Source organism: Engystomops pustulosus, chromosome 3 (assembly GCF_040894005.1).
Source record: "Engystomops pustulosus chromosome 3, aEngPut4.maternal, whole genome shotgun sequence".
In the NCBI taxonomy this organism is placed as follows: Eukaryota; Metazoa; Chordata; class Amphibia; order Anura; family Leptodactylidae; genus Engystomops; species Engystomops pustulosus.
Genome location: NC_092413.1, coordinates 99011567 through 99031838, shown reverse-complemented (window position 1 = coordinate 99031838; position 20272 = coordinate 99011567). Strand labels below are relative to the sequence as shown.

At 38.2% G+C, this 20272-nt stretch overlaps 1 protein-coding gene across 1 annotated transcript in view; it reads left to right on the top strand.

Annotated features, from left to right (window-relative positions):
* RSPO3 (R-spondin 3) overlaps window positions 1-17635 on the top strand; it is a 53953-nt gene extending 36318 nt beyond the window's left edge. The window contains exon 5 of the mRNA XM_072141599.1: window positions 15817-17635. Within this exon, the coding sequence (XP_071997700.1) occupies window positions 15817-15949 (133 nt within the window). The 3' untranslated portion in view covers window positions 15950-17635. The remainder of the gene's footprint in view (window positions 1-15816) is intronic.
* Window positions 17636-20272: the final 2637 nt, after the last annotated feature.

Genomic DNA, 20272 nt, shown 5'->3' with positions numbered 1-20272 from the left:
TGGGACAACATAAAAAAATTCTTTCTCCATACTTTCGATTACACCTCATACAAACAGTGCCCAAACAAGAAAAAGCATTTGTATTTCACAATTTTCAAACGCTGATCAATTGCATTATATTGGTCTCACAGTTATATATAACATACATATACTCATGCTAAACACTTCTACAATACAATACAATAAAACTTTCAATCTATCATCTTTGAAGACCTCTAGGGATAGGAGATGTTGACCTGTTCTATAGCCCAACCTTTTAAATTGATCGGTTCTGTGACCTTTTTTATCCTCCACATGTCAAGGACCCTGTCTTCTCAGACCAGTTTGTTACTACTACTACTACTACTATTATTACTCCATTTTAAAATGTTGTTGACAATCTCGCCTTAGTGGTTTTCATTGCAATTACGAACAAAGCTTAGAACTTTTGAAGGTGGCAGTTGTCTGGGTGCAGATTCCAAACAGCCCACAGGCAGAGACGTAACAAGACATCAATGGGCCCCCGATGCAAACTTTGGATCAGAGCCCCCATATACCTAACATCTTGCTGTAACCCACGTCTCGCACATTATATATGAAAATACATATATAAGCTTCACCAACATATACTCACAGCACCATACTCATTTACCTTATACATAGTGAGCAGCAGCAGCATCCACTCAATAAAATGACCAGGGCCCCACCGTGTAGAAAAAAATAAACTCAGTACTTACCTCCCGTGCTCGGCTTTGTCTTCTCCCTGCTGCGTCCAATGCAGCAGCGCGGGCGGAGACACTTCTGTGCGCTCTCCCTGTCCGCACTATTTGATATCACACAGTGTGCACTTGCAAAGCAAACAGGCATGCCTCTCCCTGTGTGCTCTGATGATCAATTGTTTTTGTGTCTTACACGCATACAATTGATTACCTTCTGGTCATGGATTCCCTCCTATCTCCGGTCATGGTCACAACCACTTACATTACCCGCTGTTCTCATGCATGCAAAAGTATGTACAGACACATACAAACATATTCATGTACAGATACTAACAGACACAAATATTTGTGTATACATAAACATGCACAAATACATGCAGCTATATGCATGCACACATATACATGCTAGACCCATGCAGGTACTTTATGTTCATTAATTCATATACCCATTCATACATGTGTCATATATACTTACCAGCAGTGAAGTAAGGGCCTTGATGTTGCTTTGAGCACACCCCAGCACATTCCGGGAGGCCGATGGTCAATCTTATAGAGCAGTGATGGCGAACCTTTTAGAGGCCGAGTGCCCAAACTGCATCCCAAAACCCTGCTTATTTATTGCCAACCAAAAATTAAAGCAGTAACTTATTGCTCCCTATTCAACAACTTTCAATCATATTGGCCTCCTGAGGACAGCAACACAGTAGAAAGATGGAAGATTTTCATCATTTTAGCTTCTTTCCAGTTTCCCTCTGTACACTGCAGGAAGATTCTTTGAGTCCTGTCCGTTGAGCCCGGGTGCCCACAACAAGGGCTCGGAGTGCCGCCTCTGGCACCCGTGCCAGAGGTTCGCCACCACTGTTATAGAGGGTTACAGAGCCCAGCTTTCTCTTCTTGAGTTAACTCTCTATTGTGCTCCGCTCCTCCTCTATTCACTGTGTCCCGACTTAGAGTGAAGAGAGGAGAGAGGGAGTGCAAAGCAGGAGGTCAGCTGGCAGGGAACCCTCTATAGCTCCTGCTGTTTATGTCATGGGGCACACGGCTGTCTACAGGACAAAGGGAAACATATTAAATGGTGACAGCCGCAGGCCCATTTCCCAATTGAGCCCGGTCGCAGATACTGTCAACTGCCCTTTTTTTTACTGTAGATGCAGGAGCGGCTTTGGTGTTAGTGTCCTGTACTATTGGACCCGGTTGGATATTGATACAACCATCTAGAGGTGGTGTATGAGAATACAGAGACTGAAAAGCTAAACTCAGAGATGGTTGAACCTTCTTTCTACTGACCATTAAACAAAGAAAACAGTCAGCCACTCCCACCAGATTCAATATATATGGCCAACTTTCAATATAATATGCCTCTTTATCAGTATCTTTATAATAATATATTCTGTATAGTACCAACTATATATTGGTATAGAAACACAGTTGTTCGTGGTGCACAGTTTGCCCCTTAAGGAGCTACTCATGGTATAAGACCGGTCCACACAGTCTTTGAAAAGTCCACAGAAATAGAGAAAATAATTTCACTATGACCGGAGCTCCAAATATTCTTCTTCTCCCTCCTTATTCTATCTTAAAACATCGATAAACAGCACCAATCTTCAGTTTCTCCTGCTGAAAGTATGTCACCATTCAGACTAGCACCATCGTACTCTCATTCTACTCCTTTAATTATATCTGTAGCTGGAAGAAAATATATATTGGTATATCCCTCTTTCTATTTGCGTAATTCCAAAGGTGATGAGCAAGTAGAGATCACTTTTGTCCCCAACTACTAGGGTAGGTGAGTCGTATCTTAGCAGAAGAAAAGGAGAGGTGAAAAGGAAGATAGTGAGATATAGCCCATGAGCTTCAAAGCCAGGTACAGTACATAGTATCAAGAACATGTTAACCAAAAACTATGGTACCTAACTGCCCTGCAGGTAGTTATAACATACAAGAATTGTGAGCATTATAATCATGTGTCAAATCCACCTGGAGTGTATCCAACCTAAAAAGTTGAATGATCAAATTCTTCTTATCCTGTTTATTCCATATGCAGATATTGTAGCATGTAAACAGCTAGCAGAACCAACAACCTACACCATCTACAGTACCATTTGGCCATACAAGCAGAGTGAATAGAACTTGCAAGCACAAGAGCACAAAAAAACATAAAAAGCATCTATGTTTATTTACAACACTCAACACTAAGGTCCTAAATGTCTCTTTAAGTAACATAAGCCTAAGAACTGTTTGTCAGGAGTTTCCCTGGTTTCATTTCTATGGATGAGCAGCTTCGATCCCTCCAAGTCTGAGATCACCATGGATGTAGCCAAGTATCCACTTGTGTAGTGTACAGCAATGGAAATACTTTATTTTTTATGATCAATTTGACTAAGCTGACAATCTGATACATATCTAGGTGTGGCAGATGCCAGGAAAGTGCATTGTGCTAAAAAAACACAGTAAAAATGGTAAAATTTGGTGGAAAGGCAATTGTAGCCTGGATATTGTTCTGCAAAGCCTCCACTCCCTGTTTGGAATATATGATCTAAACCAAACATAAGTATAGGGGAGTTGGAGGAATAGCTGTCAGTAAAAAAGTGTACAGTCAATGGATGTTGAAGGTACATAGCTACATTATACAGTAAAACAAGAACACTCAACTAGCATAATATTTGAGGCAGAATGGATATCACCAACAGTACTCTACTGGGAAGTTATACTACTGTTGGTAATACAAATTAATTTAATTACACTGTATGATCTAGAGCAGTGGTGGCGAACCTATGGCACTAGTGCCAGAGGCGGCACTCGGAGCCCTCTGTGTGGGCACCTAGGCCATCACCCCAGAATGAAGTTCAACAGACAGGACTCAAAGAATCTTCCTGGAGAATCTTCCTACAATATTAGACGAATTTGCCCTCCTCCTTTCAACTGTGTTGGTGTCCTTAGGAGGCTGAACAATTGAAAATTGGAAATAAATTACTGCTTAAATTGCTGTGCTGGCACATTGCAATATATAAGTGGCTTTTAGTTGAAGTCTGGGCACTCCGGCTCTAAAAGGTTAGCCATCGCTGATCTAGAGCTATAGCTGTCATCTCTTGGTAAGAAAAAATTCCATGTGCGTCATCAAGCTCTTATTAGAATAATTTAATATGTCTACATTTAAAACATAGAAAGTCCAAACATCATTTTACTTTAAAAAAATGTTTAGTTTACAGAATCAACAGGAAAATTAGCTCCTAATCTCACAGTTTATTCATTGTGGAAATAAATGAGTTCTGGTATATTTCCGGTTACTTTATCAAATATGACAGCGTAAACAAAGTCTGACTGTGTCAAACACTCATGTGTGGGAGGATTTAAAGGTAACTACTACGTGCAGTTGGCAGAACTGTTAAGTGACATTTGAGCAGGATATGCAAACAAATTAGAATAGTCACCTTTCGGGCACATTATGTGCATGAGGGGGAAGACAAGGGGAAAAAATAAACTTGTATAACCCCATGGGGGGCATGAAAGTATAAATAGGGTCACATGGGTTTGTAAAGCAGCAGACAGAAGAGTGTCATACCACAGCTGAGAGGAGTGTGTTTCATGTGTTAAAGACACTATGCTGGTTAATGACCTTACTGTGTGATAGTTCCCCAGGCCTCTTAGTCTCCAGAATTAACTAGATACTAATTACTGTTTCCTGATGCTGTTTATATGTTACATATACTACAAGGTCAGCATTGGATATTTAACAACCCATTATGAGACAGTCTATTTTAATTCTGCATAAACGGCAATTAGCACATTCCTAAATATCATGATATGGGAATTAAGAGATATTGTTTCTATGTATAAATCGCTTTGTATAAAGCAATACATACATACAGCATACCAGTCTATTTTTAAAAAGAGTTATTATGAATGCATACATTTTTACTCATAACCTTGTCTGCTCTCGAGCTCTTACTATAACTGCATCTTTCATTTAAACTTATCGGTGGCAACCATTTTATTAATGTCACTTACCAAGAGTTACCAAAGGAATAAAAGAAAAAAGGCCGCATGGGGCGGCGCCTCGGGTGATAACGTCTTAAACGGTCGGAAATCTTGAAGTAGCTGTAAATTTGTTCACCTTGTTAACACTTGGTATCAATGCATAACATGCCCAATCTAGGGTCCAGTCCGACGATACGATATGGTGGTAAGGTTCAAGACACAAGTTTCCTGGATGTATTAAGCAGCACCCAAGGCTTAGAGGGACCAGTCATCAACATAGGATGCCGGTAGTAGATACAGTATATACACAGAAAAAAATGAGCACTATATGGGGCTCTATATAGACAATCCAAAGAAACAAGAAGTTGTGTCTATAATATTTTTATTAAATAAAGCTGTATTATAGACACAACTTCTTGTTTCTTTGGATTGTCTATATAGTTTATAGTGTTTCTGTGTATATACTTACCAAGAGTGACATTATTCTCTGCGCCAATTGTAGGTTGTTGCATAGTTCTGCGACAGGCAGGTAGAAATTCAAGCACCAGACATACTGAGAGGCCTGAGCCTCTTAGTATATGCGCCATCACGCGCATGATGTGGGAAAGATCAAGAGCTGACACACATTGGGTTAATTATCCCGCTTAGAGTATGAGTCACACACGACAGGACCAGTAGGATATCCTTCATGTACAATACTAGAATAGAGGATAAGATTTCACAAAATCATCTGCAGTTGGGATTTCAACTTGGAACTCATTTATCTATACTTTAGGTGCTCCCTGAAATGTTCTTTCTAGATTTCACTCTGTTATTTGAAATCTTGCCCATTAACCTGTCAAGAAACCTTCTTCACAGTCATGTGGAAATTAGAAGAGAACAGTTGTATTTGCCTTCAGACAAGCAAAGTTTAAAGGCTTCAGGGGGAAAGTCACTTCAGACACCCATATCTTCTGTTTTACAGTATAGTACCTAGAAAATTGGAGTGATATTAAAAATAAGAATTCAATCTTTCAGATCACATCACGATTGTGGTTCTTTTAGTTACAGAACCAGAGACACAGGACATAGTTGTTAACATAAGCTGCAAATAAAGATTCGGTTCCCGCAAACTAAAGCATAACTAAATTTGTGAGCAATTTTTTATTTCAGAAATGAGTAGTGCAGGTGCATATTAACTTTGCAGCATACTTTATTAAAGTGTCTCCTCTTTATTTGTGCTATTCCTTCTCCTATAGCAAGCAATGTTTCTAAAAGTATTCTCAAGTCCCTACACAGAAGATAGATAGGGACTAAAATTGAAACTACTTTGAAAATATTTCACTTGATTATTAAGTTGTGTAAGGAGATAAGGCACCGAGTCATTAGAAAAGTTGTCAGTTTCTTAAATATCACCTGTCTATTTGAATATGAAATAGAAAGTTGATTTAGCAGCATAGCTAATACCAAGAAGAGAGGCGGGGGATAAAGGGATTGTACAAAACGTTACATTAAAAAAGGGTAATATTATCATCACTACAATTCTTTAAAAAATTAGGTATACCTTAAGTATATTTACTATTATGTGTGACTTTTGGCATTCAATTTCTAGGTGGTGTTGCAATCAAAACTTTTACAATGTAAGATGTTCAACAAGCTGTTTCTCACTAGATGAGTTACAGACATGGGAGGGTTATCTTATAATATTTACAAAAGTATCAAACATACAGAAATATCTGGAATTATCAAGCTGGAATGTGAGATTTCCTATATAATATGGTATTACCATGTGAAGACATAAAAATGTTATAACATTTTGAAACAGTGCTGTTTGAGAATGAATTTCATGCAAATAATATTAATATTTTAATGAAAGTATCTAAGTCATTTGTAAATGAGGAAAGCATGGTAGAAAATTTTAGCTTTAATGGTTTTTCCAGGAATTCTAGAAAACTCCAAGGGCAACAGGTGTGAGGAAAACAAATAAAGTGTAGTATACTTACCCTTCTAAGCCTCCCGCTTCCTTTAATCACCCATCCATTCATGTATTGATCTAATATTCAAAGAGCACTCTTTCTATAAAAATATGGAAGTATTTCAAAACTCAATGCAAGCAACAACCAAGCTTTTCCCTCTTGAATTTTTTATGGAAGACAGTATTAGATAGCAGCCCTGGAGATCTGTATAATCATAGCTTTGTGTGTGTTGATGCATTTAAATTTCAGGATTGTAGCAGGACTTGGGGTATTGAAGTATGGCAAAATCTAGGAACGGACGTGTATAAAATTCATTATCTAACTTTGCTTCTCCTATTTGTTGGCTTAGTTTGTGCCAGAAAAAATGCACCAAAAGTTAGGCCATGCCCCCGATTGTGAAAGATATAAAAAAAAATAGTCAAAAATGAGTTAAAAATAGTCTAAACTTCTTGACATATGTGGCACAAATCATTAAAGTCTGTCTTTAGAGAAAATTACAAAATTTGTGTTGTAGACATATTAATAAATATGCCCCAATGTCTTTACTAGTAGCTATAATTGCTTGCTGTCTCAATAAGGTCTATGTCTTTTTTCAATGTTCTAGCATTTCTAGGATTCTAGTTTTAATGACTTCCAAATCTGTCTTTTGTCTTATACTCTCTTGAACAGTATAATGTCAGTCCTGCATAGCTGTAAACGTAAGTAATTAATTATTACAAAATTAAATGGCACAGTACATGTGTTATTGCCAACCCACATCAAGGTAATGTGCAAATTATTGGCCAAAACGTTTGATGTAACTTTTTAATATTCAGAAACACCCCAATTTGAAAACCACGGAATCCTCTTTCATTTTGCATAGGCGTCTTCTTCCTTTGTCTATTTGAAGTTGTGCATTTGAGCAAATAAGTGCAAAAAAGAATTTCCATCTGCATCGAGTTTGCCAATACAATGTAAAGTAACAAATCTTTGTGGCTACATTGAAAACATGTTTACAGCAAAGGAAGGCTGCTCTTTACCATCTGCCATTTCCACAAATTCACAAAATATCAGGCAGTAGCAAAGAACAGTAGCAGTTAACTGCTATTTAGATTATATCTGTCCCCCAAGCATGCCCTCTGATATACCCCTTACCCATTAGTCATCAACTTTCTGTTTAGGGAACAAGAATTTTTTAGACTTGATATCTTTGGAATGTAGCTGTGTTTTATCTACATGACCACTGCAGATCCTGGAAGACATGGATTTCACATCCTTTAATCCATGTAACCTATGAAAAACACTCATTTCCTCTTTGATGCTTCAGAGCTACATATCTTACTTGAAGGATTGCTAAAGTGCAAGTTATGCCTGTCTGGTGTAACTAAACCGTGTAGCTATCCCATGGAGAGACATTTCACAAGAAATAACACTATATATAAAGACTTAATGAATCTCTGAAAAAGTAAAATTCTTGCCGCCAACAATGGATTACATTAGACTCTTGGTTACACTAGACTCTTTCCAAAAGTTCTCACAACACAATTGCTTAATTATAATAATGCAACTCTCAACTGACACTTTACTAGTAACATTGTCCTTATTCGAAGCGACTTAGGACCATGCTTCGTATGAAATGTGTCCATTTTTTAGTGTTTTTTTATTTACATGAAATAAAAGTGTATTTTACCAGTTATATTCCTGGATGCTGGACACAATGGGGCAGATTTACTTACCCGGTCCGTTTGCGATCCAGCGGCGCGTTCTCTGCGCTGGATTCAGGTCTGGCCGGGATTCATCAAGGTAGTTCCTCCACCGTCCACCAGGAGGCGGTGCTGCGCTGCAAAGCATCCGAATGCCCTGAAATTCACTGAGCCAGACCAAGTGAAGGTAAGCGTGTCCCAAGCGACACTTTTATTGTTTTAAATGCGGCAGTTTTTCAGAATCCGTCGGGTTTTCACCCCCCCCCCCGATTTCCGTTGCGTGCATGCCGGCGCCGATGCGCCACAATCTGATCGCGTGCGCCAAAATCCCGGGGCAATACAGGGAAAATCGGCGCAAATCGGAAATATTCGGGTAACACGTCGGGAAACCGCGAATCGGGCCCTTAGTAAATGACCCCCAATATCTGCCCCACACAGTAATCCATGCATGGGCAATTCTTTTATAGCTTTGGAGGGAGGTGAGCTGAAAACTAAATTCTGTGCAAATTGTTTTCAAATTATGTATCCAGAATTGCATATATGTTTTTCACATCCATGGTTCGGTGATTTCCACGGATGCCTCACAAAGCCATTGATTTATATGGGTGTTTTCACACTGTCTTGTATTTTCACTTATCCAAAGCAATGTTAAACCTTCAGTTTTTTCAAGACACAAAGTCAAAACGGAAGTGAAAACAGAGACAAAACTGATCTGAGCCCTAATTCAAATTGGTAGAATTATATTACTTAATCAGAAGTGAAGCTAGTAATACTTATACTTCCTTTGATGGCAATTTTTCTAGGGGGAAAGAAAAGAACAGTCTGGAATAAACAGGCCCAATCTTTTTACATGAAAAACCAGTACTGCATTGGTCTGGTAGAGGCTTTCTCCACTTATCCCAGATCTTGTGCTTCCATAATTTCATAATTATCGTATTTTTCTCAGAAATCAAAGGTGCGCCTTATAGTCCGGTGCGCCTTATATATGAACCGTACTTACAGACAACAGCTGCCTTGAACTGTGCACAGGTCGGCCACCTGCTGGTCATTCAACCTTATAATCAGGTGCGCCTTATACTCCTTATATATGAACCTAGATAGCAGGCAACCGTTTTAGCAGGCATTTATTGATGGTGCGCCTTATACTCCGGTGCGCCTTATAGTCCGAAAAATACGGTATGTTTATTCTGCTATAGAATATTGAAGTAGCACCTGATAAAACTTGATGCTTTTGGCAGCAGTTTATCTCTGTAACAACAGAAGGATAAGCAGCAGAAATCTGCTTGATATTTTTATCATTGGGGAATAGTGAAGACAATCCCTTGTAAAATAAAATGATAAGCCAGTACTAATAACATGGGTTAATACACCTGTAAAGTGTCTGGTCATTAGTCATAAGGAGTTATCAATACCAAAAGTGATAGTTATAATTTTAATGACTTTATAACAATAGTTTTTTTTCACCCTTTTGAATTCTACATGCAATAAGCTCAGAGGCTTTTCAGTGTCAATTTAACTCACATTGCCCCCAACTAATGATGTCCTTTCTAAAGCTTTATAGCAGGGGTCTCAAACTCGCGGCCCGCGGGCCAACTGCGGCCCGCGGGACAACATTTTGCGGCCCCCACCTGGAAAAGGCCCCTCACGGGCTGAGCCCTCTCCATAGCCGGTAAGTCTTTGCTGCATATTGCAGCAAAGGCTTACCGGTAACACCCGCGATCGGTGCTAGCACCGATCGCGGGTGCTTTCACAGCGATGGCTGCCGGCAAAGCTGCCGGCAGCCTCAAAAAGATAGCGGCGCATGGGCGCCGCCATCTTACCTGGGATCGCCGCTCCCCCGGGGGCAGCGATCCGTCTCCATGGTAGCCTCGGGTCTTCCGTAGACCCGAGGCTATTTCGTTTTAACCCCTTCATTACAATGTGCTGATAGCACATTGTAATGAATGAGGAGGAAAATCCCCATATACTGCCATACTGTAGTATGGCAATATATGATAGGATCGATCAGACAACCTAGGGTTAAAGTACCCTAGGGAGTCTGAAAAATAGTATAAATAAAAATAAAAAAAAGTTTTTTAAAAAAAAATTATAATAAAAAAACATTAAATTTCAAATCACCCCCCTTTCCCTAGAACTGACATAAATATAAATAAACAGTAAAAATCATAAACACATCAGGTATCGACGCGTCCGAAAATGCCCGATCTATCAAAATATGATAACGTTTTTTACAATGCGTTTAACCCCGTTACGGAAAATAGCGCCCAAAGTCGAAAATGGCACTTTTTTGCCATTTTGAAAAATATAAAAAAATCTATAAAAAGTGATCAAAAGGTCGTACAGTCCTAAAAATGATATAATTGAAAATATTGTCATATTTCGCAAAAAATGACACCACCCACAGCTCCGTACACCAAAGTATAAAAAAGTTATTAGCGCCAGAAGTTGGCAAAATCAAAAAAATAATTTTTGTACAGGTTTTAATTTTTGTAAATGTATGAAAACATTATAAAACCTATACAAATTTGGTATCCCCTTAATCGTACCGACCCAAAGAATAAAGTAGACATGTCATTTGGGGCGCTCAGTGAAAGACGTAATATCCAAGCCCACAAGAAAATGGCGCAAATGCATTTTCATTGCATTTGGAATTTTTTTCCTGCTTCCGAGTACATGGCATGGAATATTTAATACCATCACTATGAAGTGCAATTTGTTACGCAGAAAACAAGCCGTCACACAGCTCTTTACGTGTAAAAATAAAAAAGTTATAGATTTTTGAAGGTGGGGAGTGAAAAATGGACATGAAAAAACAGGAAAGGGCCCGTAACCGGTTAATCCCCTTCCCTCCGGTACTTGAAAAAGATGAAGTCGCCGCTCTGAACGCACTTGGTGCAAGTCAGAGCGGCGACTTCATCTTCTTCGATGGGAGGGACACGGGGAGGCAAGTACCGGGGGGGGATGGAGTGTCCCTGACTGGGCTCAGTGCGGTAGGAGCTTGGGACCCCTCGGTGCACAGGACGCGTTCATAGAGAAAACACGTCTCCCCGCTCGGGGCTTTCCTTGCGCTGGGAGACGCCATGACATTTGAATCTGAATAATGATATTTTGTAAGCGCATTTTGTGTGGAAAACTTGATGCGGCCCAGCCTTACCCAGAATCTACCTCCAGCGGCCCCCAGGTAAATTGAGTTTGAGACCCCTGCTTTATAGCATGGATAATCTATGACGCATTTAACATTTTAATATACATTTAACTGAAAAAAGAAGATTTTTTATATTTCTACCCATGAATATAAATAAATGTATTGTCCTGTATTATCTGTGGCATACTGGCAGCATAATACAGAAACATTTCCATAAGACATGTATCATTTCATATTTAATCTAAGTAATCTTAGGCTGTTACATTTTCTTAATGTAATCCTTAGATTCGGAGAATAGACCATAACATTTCTTGCACATTTTCAGAAGAGGTCAGATTTAGAAAGATCACAGCTGCTAGTCTTGGAATTCATTGCTCAGTAGTCATTTACAATTAATATTAATGAATGGCAGATGACAGATGTTTATAACCTATTCTTTGCCAGGCGTAGCTAAACAAAAGCATAGTGCTTTATTTTAACTCATAGTCACTGATGATTTTCTGCCACTAAAGATTAAGCAATATTAGACCCAAGAGTCCAGCTTTGTGTGGAAACAAAACTCTATTATAGTAGCCATACATCCATTTTCTTTCCACATATAAGGTTCCATCATTGGAATTTATAAAAGGACACCCTTACTTTATTCATATATTTTATTTAAAAAAACTGTTATTAAAGGGAATCCCCATTATTCTCATTATTCCAATACCCATAGGATAAAGGATGTTTGTCCACTTGGGGTATCAATGCTCTGGAACCATACCAATCATAAAAATAGAGGTGTAGTACCACTGAATGCTTCATATTAATAAAGGGCTGGTGTGCATGCTCCAATGGAGCTCCATTCAATTCTGGGACTGTGAAACAAGTATCATTGAAGTAAATGGAGTGATAGTCAGGCAAAATCCTTTTAAATGTACCACTACATCAACTGATAAGATATTTCTTGTGATGACTTTTAGTACATTGATAACTGACTGTTGATTGATTACAATTTCAGTCAATGTCAAAACCATGTTTCGAGATTTAGCAATGGCAGAATTTTTATTTGCTTTCGGCCACTTTAATTCAAGGACGTGACTCTTACTGCTTCTTGGCAGACTATGAGAAACTTGTATCAGTGATTTTCTGAGTATTTAGTGCTTCAGACAAAATAGCTTATTTCCAAGAAATAAAGGGAAGAGCATGAAAACTGTCATGCCTATGGCTTCGGCAGGTGACCCCATAAAGATAACAAAAAATAATAGGCGCTGCTTAGAGATATAATTAGTTACACAAAGCCTATGAGAATTTAGGGGTGACCAATATTTATAGAAAAAAATTAACAAGGTAGCCCAAATTAAGCTGAGCCAGTCAGTTTCTCTCATAGCAACTGTGTACAGAGAAAAGTAGGGTTAGAATTAAGTCCTGGGAGAGTCCTAACAGGAAAAAGTATGCTGCAGAATTAATCAGTATTAGTAGTTATTAGATAAATCATAGACTAGCTCATCAGGGGACTATCTGACACTGTGGTGAGGGGACTTGCTGTAGATTTTACAGTGTGGAAACAAGATTGTAATATTTCAAGTAGAGAAAGTATGATGTTAAAGCACACATGAGCTCTTCATGTAAAGGTGACTTAAGAAAGACATACTGTATTGTCTTCTCCATATGGTAATCTGCACACAGTCATGTTGTTTATCGGCTAGTCTTTAAACATCAGACTGATAAGTGCAATGCGACCATTGCCTTTGGATCTCATATATTGAAGGTTGTTGTTTTTATTTTAAATCTTTTGTGCTTAAGGACTTGACAGGAGGAAATTATTGTTTCCAAATCCCCTGCAAGCTATCCTTGGCCAAGAGTGCATGTATTTTGAATTGAGGGAGGGGCATGGTGCTTCTAAGTGAGAATTATTAGGATTCACTTTCTTAAAAAACTATGAAGCTATCGGTTACAGCCATTGATAAGATCCAATTATGCTTCATTAAAAATGAATGAACCAATGTGGTTGCCCTGGGGATTTAATTCTTAATAAGATGTATGATATATCTCCTTCAACATGAATATTTCCTATGATACAAGCTCAGTTGATTTTTCAGTTTTGAATTCAGGTGGTTTTTCCTGTTGCGTAGGACCATTTCACACAAAACGTGATCAACAAGTCCTTTGTCACAGGAAGACCACACTGCAGGAAGAGGAATCTTTTCATCATATCGATCTATGATACAATGCATCCCTGCCTCCCCAAGTAAAGTATCAGTGCTGCCGTTTGTGAGGAAGCAGGGGTTCACTGTATCATAGATCATAGGAGAAACGGCATCCTACAGATTTCAGTCTTTGCATTACAAAGGTAGAAATTCATGGGTAAATTCTGAAATATTTGACAAGTTGACGATCTTTTATGCAGCATGTGGATGGGATGTCATCAAATCCTATTCACTGGTTAGCATCAATACTGAGTGGGGCACATTTACTTAGAAAGTCGGAACCTTCACTAAAAGTGCTCTTTTTCATTTATAATGCTGGGTGTGACCAATTAATTAACAAGTGTGAAAGAAATTATGAATCTGTCGCTTCCCTGCACTGGCCCAGCAGAGTTCAGCAACTTTTTTGTGAAGCACCTTAAACATAGGACGTGCAACACAATTTGCAGGTTGAATACGTCGCTCGGTCCGAATCAAGCGGACAGACCGCCGGCATGCCCCCTAATATGTGTTGCATGGAAGCCAGTGCAGACACTTCCTTAATACCTGTGCAAGCCGTTTTAGCGTACAAGAACGTGCAAAGTCCTAAAAGAATTGCGGCACAAAGCCCTTAGTAAATGTGCCCCAGTGTGTCCTGAGGCTTAAAGCAGTTGTCTGGGGCTTGAAACACAAAGTTAATTTCTTCCACATTTTCTACTAAACTCCTTTCATTACTATACAGTTGAGTGGCAATACCAACTCAAACCACGGGCAGGTGTACTAATTTTGGGGAAAAAGCAGCTGACATCTTTAAGAGAATAACTTTCAACTGTGAAGCTACATTTTTACATATATGCTGCTTGCATAGTTTGTGTAATAGCTTAGTTATGTCATCTCCATATAAGCTGAATGGAATATTCTACTTTGCATAGAAATGATTAAGCAGTTCCTCATGCACGCATACTTATATAAGAAATATGCCTTATTATTCAACTAAACTACTTTGTACTGAGTGGAAATATATGCATTTTTCAAATGTTGCAATATTACAAGCCTTGGATAAGAGCTGCTAACAGCTGTAAGACGTTAGGTTAGCATTTGTGGGGGATAATGTCAAACACTCAATATCTGGACGAGTTCCATATAAAAAATAATAACATATCAGCAAGCTTTAAAATGTGTTATGCTTGCTCGAGCAATGTAGTCTAAGACCTTATACATTTAACGTATGTACTCCACAGGTCTGTTTCTGGTCACACTGTTTCAATGAACTAACTTTGAAGAAAAGTCAAACACTTCCTATTAAAGGAAACCTTCCAGTTCAAATGGTAGGTGTGAGCTGTAAATACCGAGCACCAGCTCAGGGTGAGCTGGTGCCGGAGCTTACTTTCGTTAGTGTTATAAACCGCTGCATCCCGTTTTAAACACTTTTTAATGTTTATAGCTGTAGCTGCTTCGGCGCTTGGTGCGCACGACCATGGAAATAGGAAATGCTGGAGACGTCAAGCGCGCACGGTCGCGCTCAGTGCCAAAGCAGCTACAGCTTTGAACCGGAATGCAGCGGTTTATAACACTAAAGAAAGTAAGCTCCGGCACCAGCTCACCCTGAGCTGGTGCTCGGTATTTACAGCTTACACCGACCATTTAAACTGGTAGGTTTCCTTTAAGTATTCTAGAATTTTACCCAACAAATTGGACAATATTGTGCTAAGCTAATAAGCTAAGCATGTTTACAATAATTTGATCTATGAGGGCCCCATCCTTGGGGCTCTCAACAGTGGTCTATTGTATCTAAATCTGGTGCTACCACCTCCCCAACCTTTATGGGTTCGCTGAAGGGCAACCTGGTAGTCCCATTGAATTGAATGTTCTTGAAAAATAACCTGTGGGTAAGGTTAGTTTTTTTGTTGTGTTGAGCTGCAGTAGCATAGTCACTTACCTTTTTAAATAAGTAACGATATCTATGTGTTAGAAATGCTGAAAGATTCGGAAAGGGATGACTCTAAAATAAGTATTATAGTCACTTCTCTTCTGAGGCCGTACAGCAACCTTGCATATTAATCCTTCCTTTTTTTGGTTCCATTAGGGTTTATAACAGAATATTTCTTTTCTTGTAATAATCACTGATTTCACTATATTCATCCATATTTTGCCTTTTTTGTGAATTTACTAAATTCTAATTTGTAATTTCAGGGTAAAAGGCAAAGACGAAGTAAAAAAGAATAAACAGAGAAAAAAAGAAGGAGATGTGCCAAGAAAACAAAGGCAGAAAAAGCAGGAGAAGGCTCAGCGTGGAGAAGGAAAGCGAAGAGATATTAGGGCCTAAGAGATAAAACCTGCAGAAGATGCAGCCAAAGTTTTCTCAAGCTCCTATAGGACATGAAAGGCCTTGCGCTAATGTGATGGATTTCTTGTGCTGCTATATTGATCACATCCCCAAGTGTCGAAGACTCTAGATGGATTGGATAGTTCTCATGCAGCCAAGGCCTATGTAACGTTTCAAGCCTTGTGCTTTTTTTCTATGGAAATGCAACGATGGAATATAAAGACAGAAAGCAGAATTGCTGGAAATGCTCTGTGGACACATAGAAATTGTATGCTCGAGCTCATCTGTTAAAGAAAATAAGACTTTATTCTATATAATTGTTAATAGCAACATTTCCCCTATTTTGTAAAGTATTTTTCACAGTTTTTTAAGAATTATAGGCTAATTATATACTGATGTGTACAGCATTGTTTTCTCTAACACATTTCTGTGGTTAAATCATAAAATAATGCAATTACCAGTGGTACGCATGGCATTCCATAGCCAGTAATATGATGGTTACCTCACCCCTTACTGCCTGTATAATTGGAATGTCTCAAACTTCTCAATTTAGTTTAGGTACAAAGTATGTACCGAGCTTTATAAGTGTCTATTGTAGACATTGCCTTACATTAAATAACCAATGATATTGTGCAGGAGGATAATGTTACTTATGTGGCTAACTATAGAAACAAACTGCAACACTAATCTCAAAGAAAAGCTGCTGTTTTTGTAAAATGGTTAGACATTTTTCTTTAATTTATTAGCATTCACATATTTGACCGCTGACCTAATACTATCCCGGGTACTTATTTGTAAATGATTGTTTGCTAGGCCTCAGTCAATGAAGCAGTTTAATGGTCTCATTGGTCAACTTGTATCTGATGTTAGACAGAAAAAGAGCAACCATGATAACTGGATACCCAGTACAATTTATAAATAGTATAAAACATGGCATAGTAAATTCAGTCAAGGATGCATCTTTGGTGGTTTGAAAGATAATCAGATACCAGTAGTCAAAGGTCAATATGTGTAGGTGTGTTATTTAGATTTACTATATGGATATATATGAACAAGAACAGGCTTTATTTTTTTATTCTATGGACATATGAAAAAAAGTCCAAAAATAACACTTGGCCCTGCCTACTATCCTTGTATGGTGAACAAATCAAAAGAAATATGATATGCTCATACATTTCAGGGGAGCTGTTGGCATAAAAGTCTGTAGTGGTTGTTTTTGTGCAATGTTGGAAGAATTTCTTGGAGGGAATATTATTGCGCTTTGCTAGAAATACATTGTTTAATGTATTGAACATCAGAATGGTATCCAGATGGACGCAATGTCCCAGACATAATTGCTTCATTTGCCGGGCAGCATATTCTATCCTTTGCTTTTATTTTACTGCTATATCTATCATGCATCTGTCTGCATGTTAAAAAAAAACATCTACTGACCAAGACCTTTAATCCTTCATTTGCTGGGAGGGTCCTCCAAACACTGCTGACATTTTCAGCAGTGCAGAGTTTGGTTGTATGGGGCAGAGGCATTGAGAAATGCAGAAAAAAGCAATATGTCATGGAAACATTGTACATTATTCCAGTTATGTTATCTTCTGGAAAAGCTTATTGTTATTTTATAATCTGCTTATCAATCAGCATGGAGGATGAAGGGACACAACTTCAACAGCGTTGTGTGTATGTATTGAAAGAAATTCCACTACAATAAATATATTTCTTGAAAAAGTTTTTGTTTTACAGTTCATAATGCAGTCTTTTGCTTGTATTCGCTATTCACTTAGATTAGACAAAACCTACTATAAATTATATTTTAGTACTATAGCTTTTAGATTTTTTTTTTACATTAATCTTTATGTATTGGACGGTGTTAGGTAGCAGCGCTAGAAAGTCCTGTAACTATACATTTGTGTTTGTTATTAGCAGCAGTAAAAGACTGTGATAGTTAAATTAATATTTCAGAAGTGTAGGACTTGGGACACTAAGAGAGTCTCCTCAAACTGCTGTCATCTTATATCTCTACAATCAAACAGCTCCCTAGTCCTCCCCTCATACAGGGTATGGAGAAGGCCCAGTGCAATAGAGTGCTCAAAGTCCAACTATGATCCTGGAATATAAATATATTTTTAATGGGTCTGTTGCTACACACATAAAGACACATATATCATACACTCCAATGGAACTCTATCTGCAGCTTTGTATGGTCAAAATTGCTGGTAGACTCCCTTTAAGGCCACAAACACTCAAGGCATAATTGCTGTAGGTTAGTCACAACAAAATTGCCTTTTGCTAACCCATGGCAGTTAACATTAGCAGCATGGTGCATGGAATTTCAGCAAATTATATCATTGTCCTATGGAAAAGAACTTGCACGAGTTTAGAATCTGCTGCAAGTCAATAGAATCTGTAGCAGTTTTTTCAACTGTTTTCTTGCAGAAGTCAGTATTGTTGCCGAAAGTGTGCTGTGCAATATTGTCCAGAGATTTCATCGTTGTGTTCGAAAAAAAATGAATTAATGACCCTAACCCTAATGCCTTGATTAAACAGTTGGTGCAAAACAAGTTAAAAGGGACACCTAGCAGCAACAGTTTTAAACATTTTTAACATTCAGTAATCCAGGTTTTCAGCAATACTCATCTTTTCACACCAAACTGCTAAGATCAGAAAGATCAGATCAGAAAGGGTGTCATTTGAACACTATCATCAACTTTTACCATATCAGCTCTAAAATAGACTAGGACAAGGAATGGATGCTTCATCTCACCCAATGCTACATGTACCTCTTGAAACCCTTCACCTTTTATAGGTGGAATCTAAACACAATTTACTGATATTCATAATTTGTAAACAAGTTCTGAATAATTTATAATCCACCAATTTGTATGTGTAAATTATAAATAATGATAATATTTAAGCATAGAAAGACCTGTTTGCCTATGACTCTACTTTATATGAGTTATCATGTTATCGTTACCATTTTTATAGCGTTACAGTTTGGACTTTCAAGCTAATCTGCTTGATTTTACCATGTTAAGAAAAGCATTGTAGCACTTTTTTTACTACAAGGTGTTGTTTGATCTCGGTTCCGGCCTTATTCTTATCAGTGACATATGATCCAAGATACTTGAAATGGTCTGTCCATTTAAAAGTTCTTCCTCTTAGTTTGACTGCTTATCTGATGTGATATGCGGATCTGTATAACATCAAATTATGTCTCAACTGAATGTTCAAGGTTCTTATCTCCATCTGAAGGTAAACATTTCTAGCGCTTATAACCATCTGCCAATCAATTTACTATTATAGGTCCACTACTATTTTTCCAGTTACAGACAGTTACTGAACACCACCTTACTTACTTGTAAAACTTGATCAGGACATCCAGCTAAATGATGCAAAAATAAAAAGCTCATCTTCATATAACAAATATGTGCATCCATAAATTGTAGCTACTTGTCTGGTGTCCACACCTAAAAAGCAAAAGGTTTCACTCTCTAAATTATTTAACTTAAAAAAATACAGCATGTAAATTGGCGCTGCGTCTGAATCACACGCAATACAGAAAAGAGGCTATCTGCACACGCAGAGGAATGGCTGCAGAATGTACCCGAGGTAGAAACCAGCCAAAATTGCTGCAATGTTGCCACGGCAAGCGTGGTAGAGCTTTGCATTGCATTGTAAAAGTTGATTCACATACTGTGATACGCAATAATTTAATTATATGGTGTCTAATATGTGTATGGGATTTTCATGAATGTATTGTGCTGTCAATTTACTGCACAATAAATATGCTATATCTGCAGATAGCCTTAAAGGGAAGCTGTCTGGGCAATTTGGGATACTAAAACACTCACAGGTCCTTATGGAACTGTGGTTTAGTTTACTGAATCGCCCTGTATGAGTTCCAAGGTGGGGGCAGTCAAAAAAAAACATTGCTCTCGGGGGCCAGTGCGGTGTGGCAATGAAGACAGAGATGTACACCCTGGCTTCAACTTGGGAACATTGCATGCAAATGAAAACCAGGGCCATTCCCTGGCCATCATGCATTGTGAGAGGAGAAGCACATCAGTGAGAACTGCAGATGTGTGCCTCATCGGACTCGCATCTAGGTTAGTATACAGTACAGACCAAAAGTTTGGAAAACCTTCTTATTCAAAGAGTTTTCTGTATTTTAATGACTATAAAATTAGAGATTCACACCAACACTATGAATTAACAAATGTGGAATTATATACGTAACAAAAAATTGTGAAACAACTGAAAATATGTCTTAAATTTTAGTTTCTTCAAAGTAGCCACCTTTTGCTTTGATTACTGCTTTGTAAAAACGAG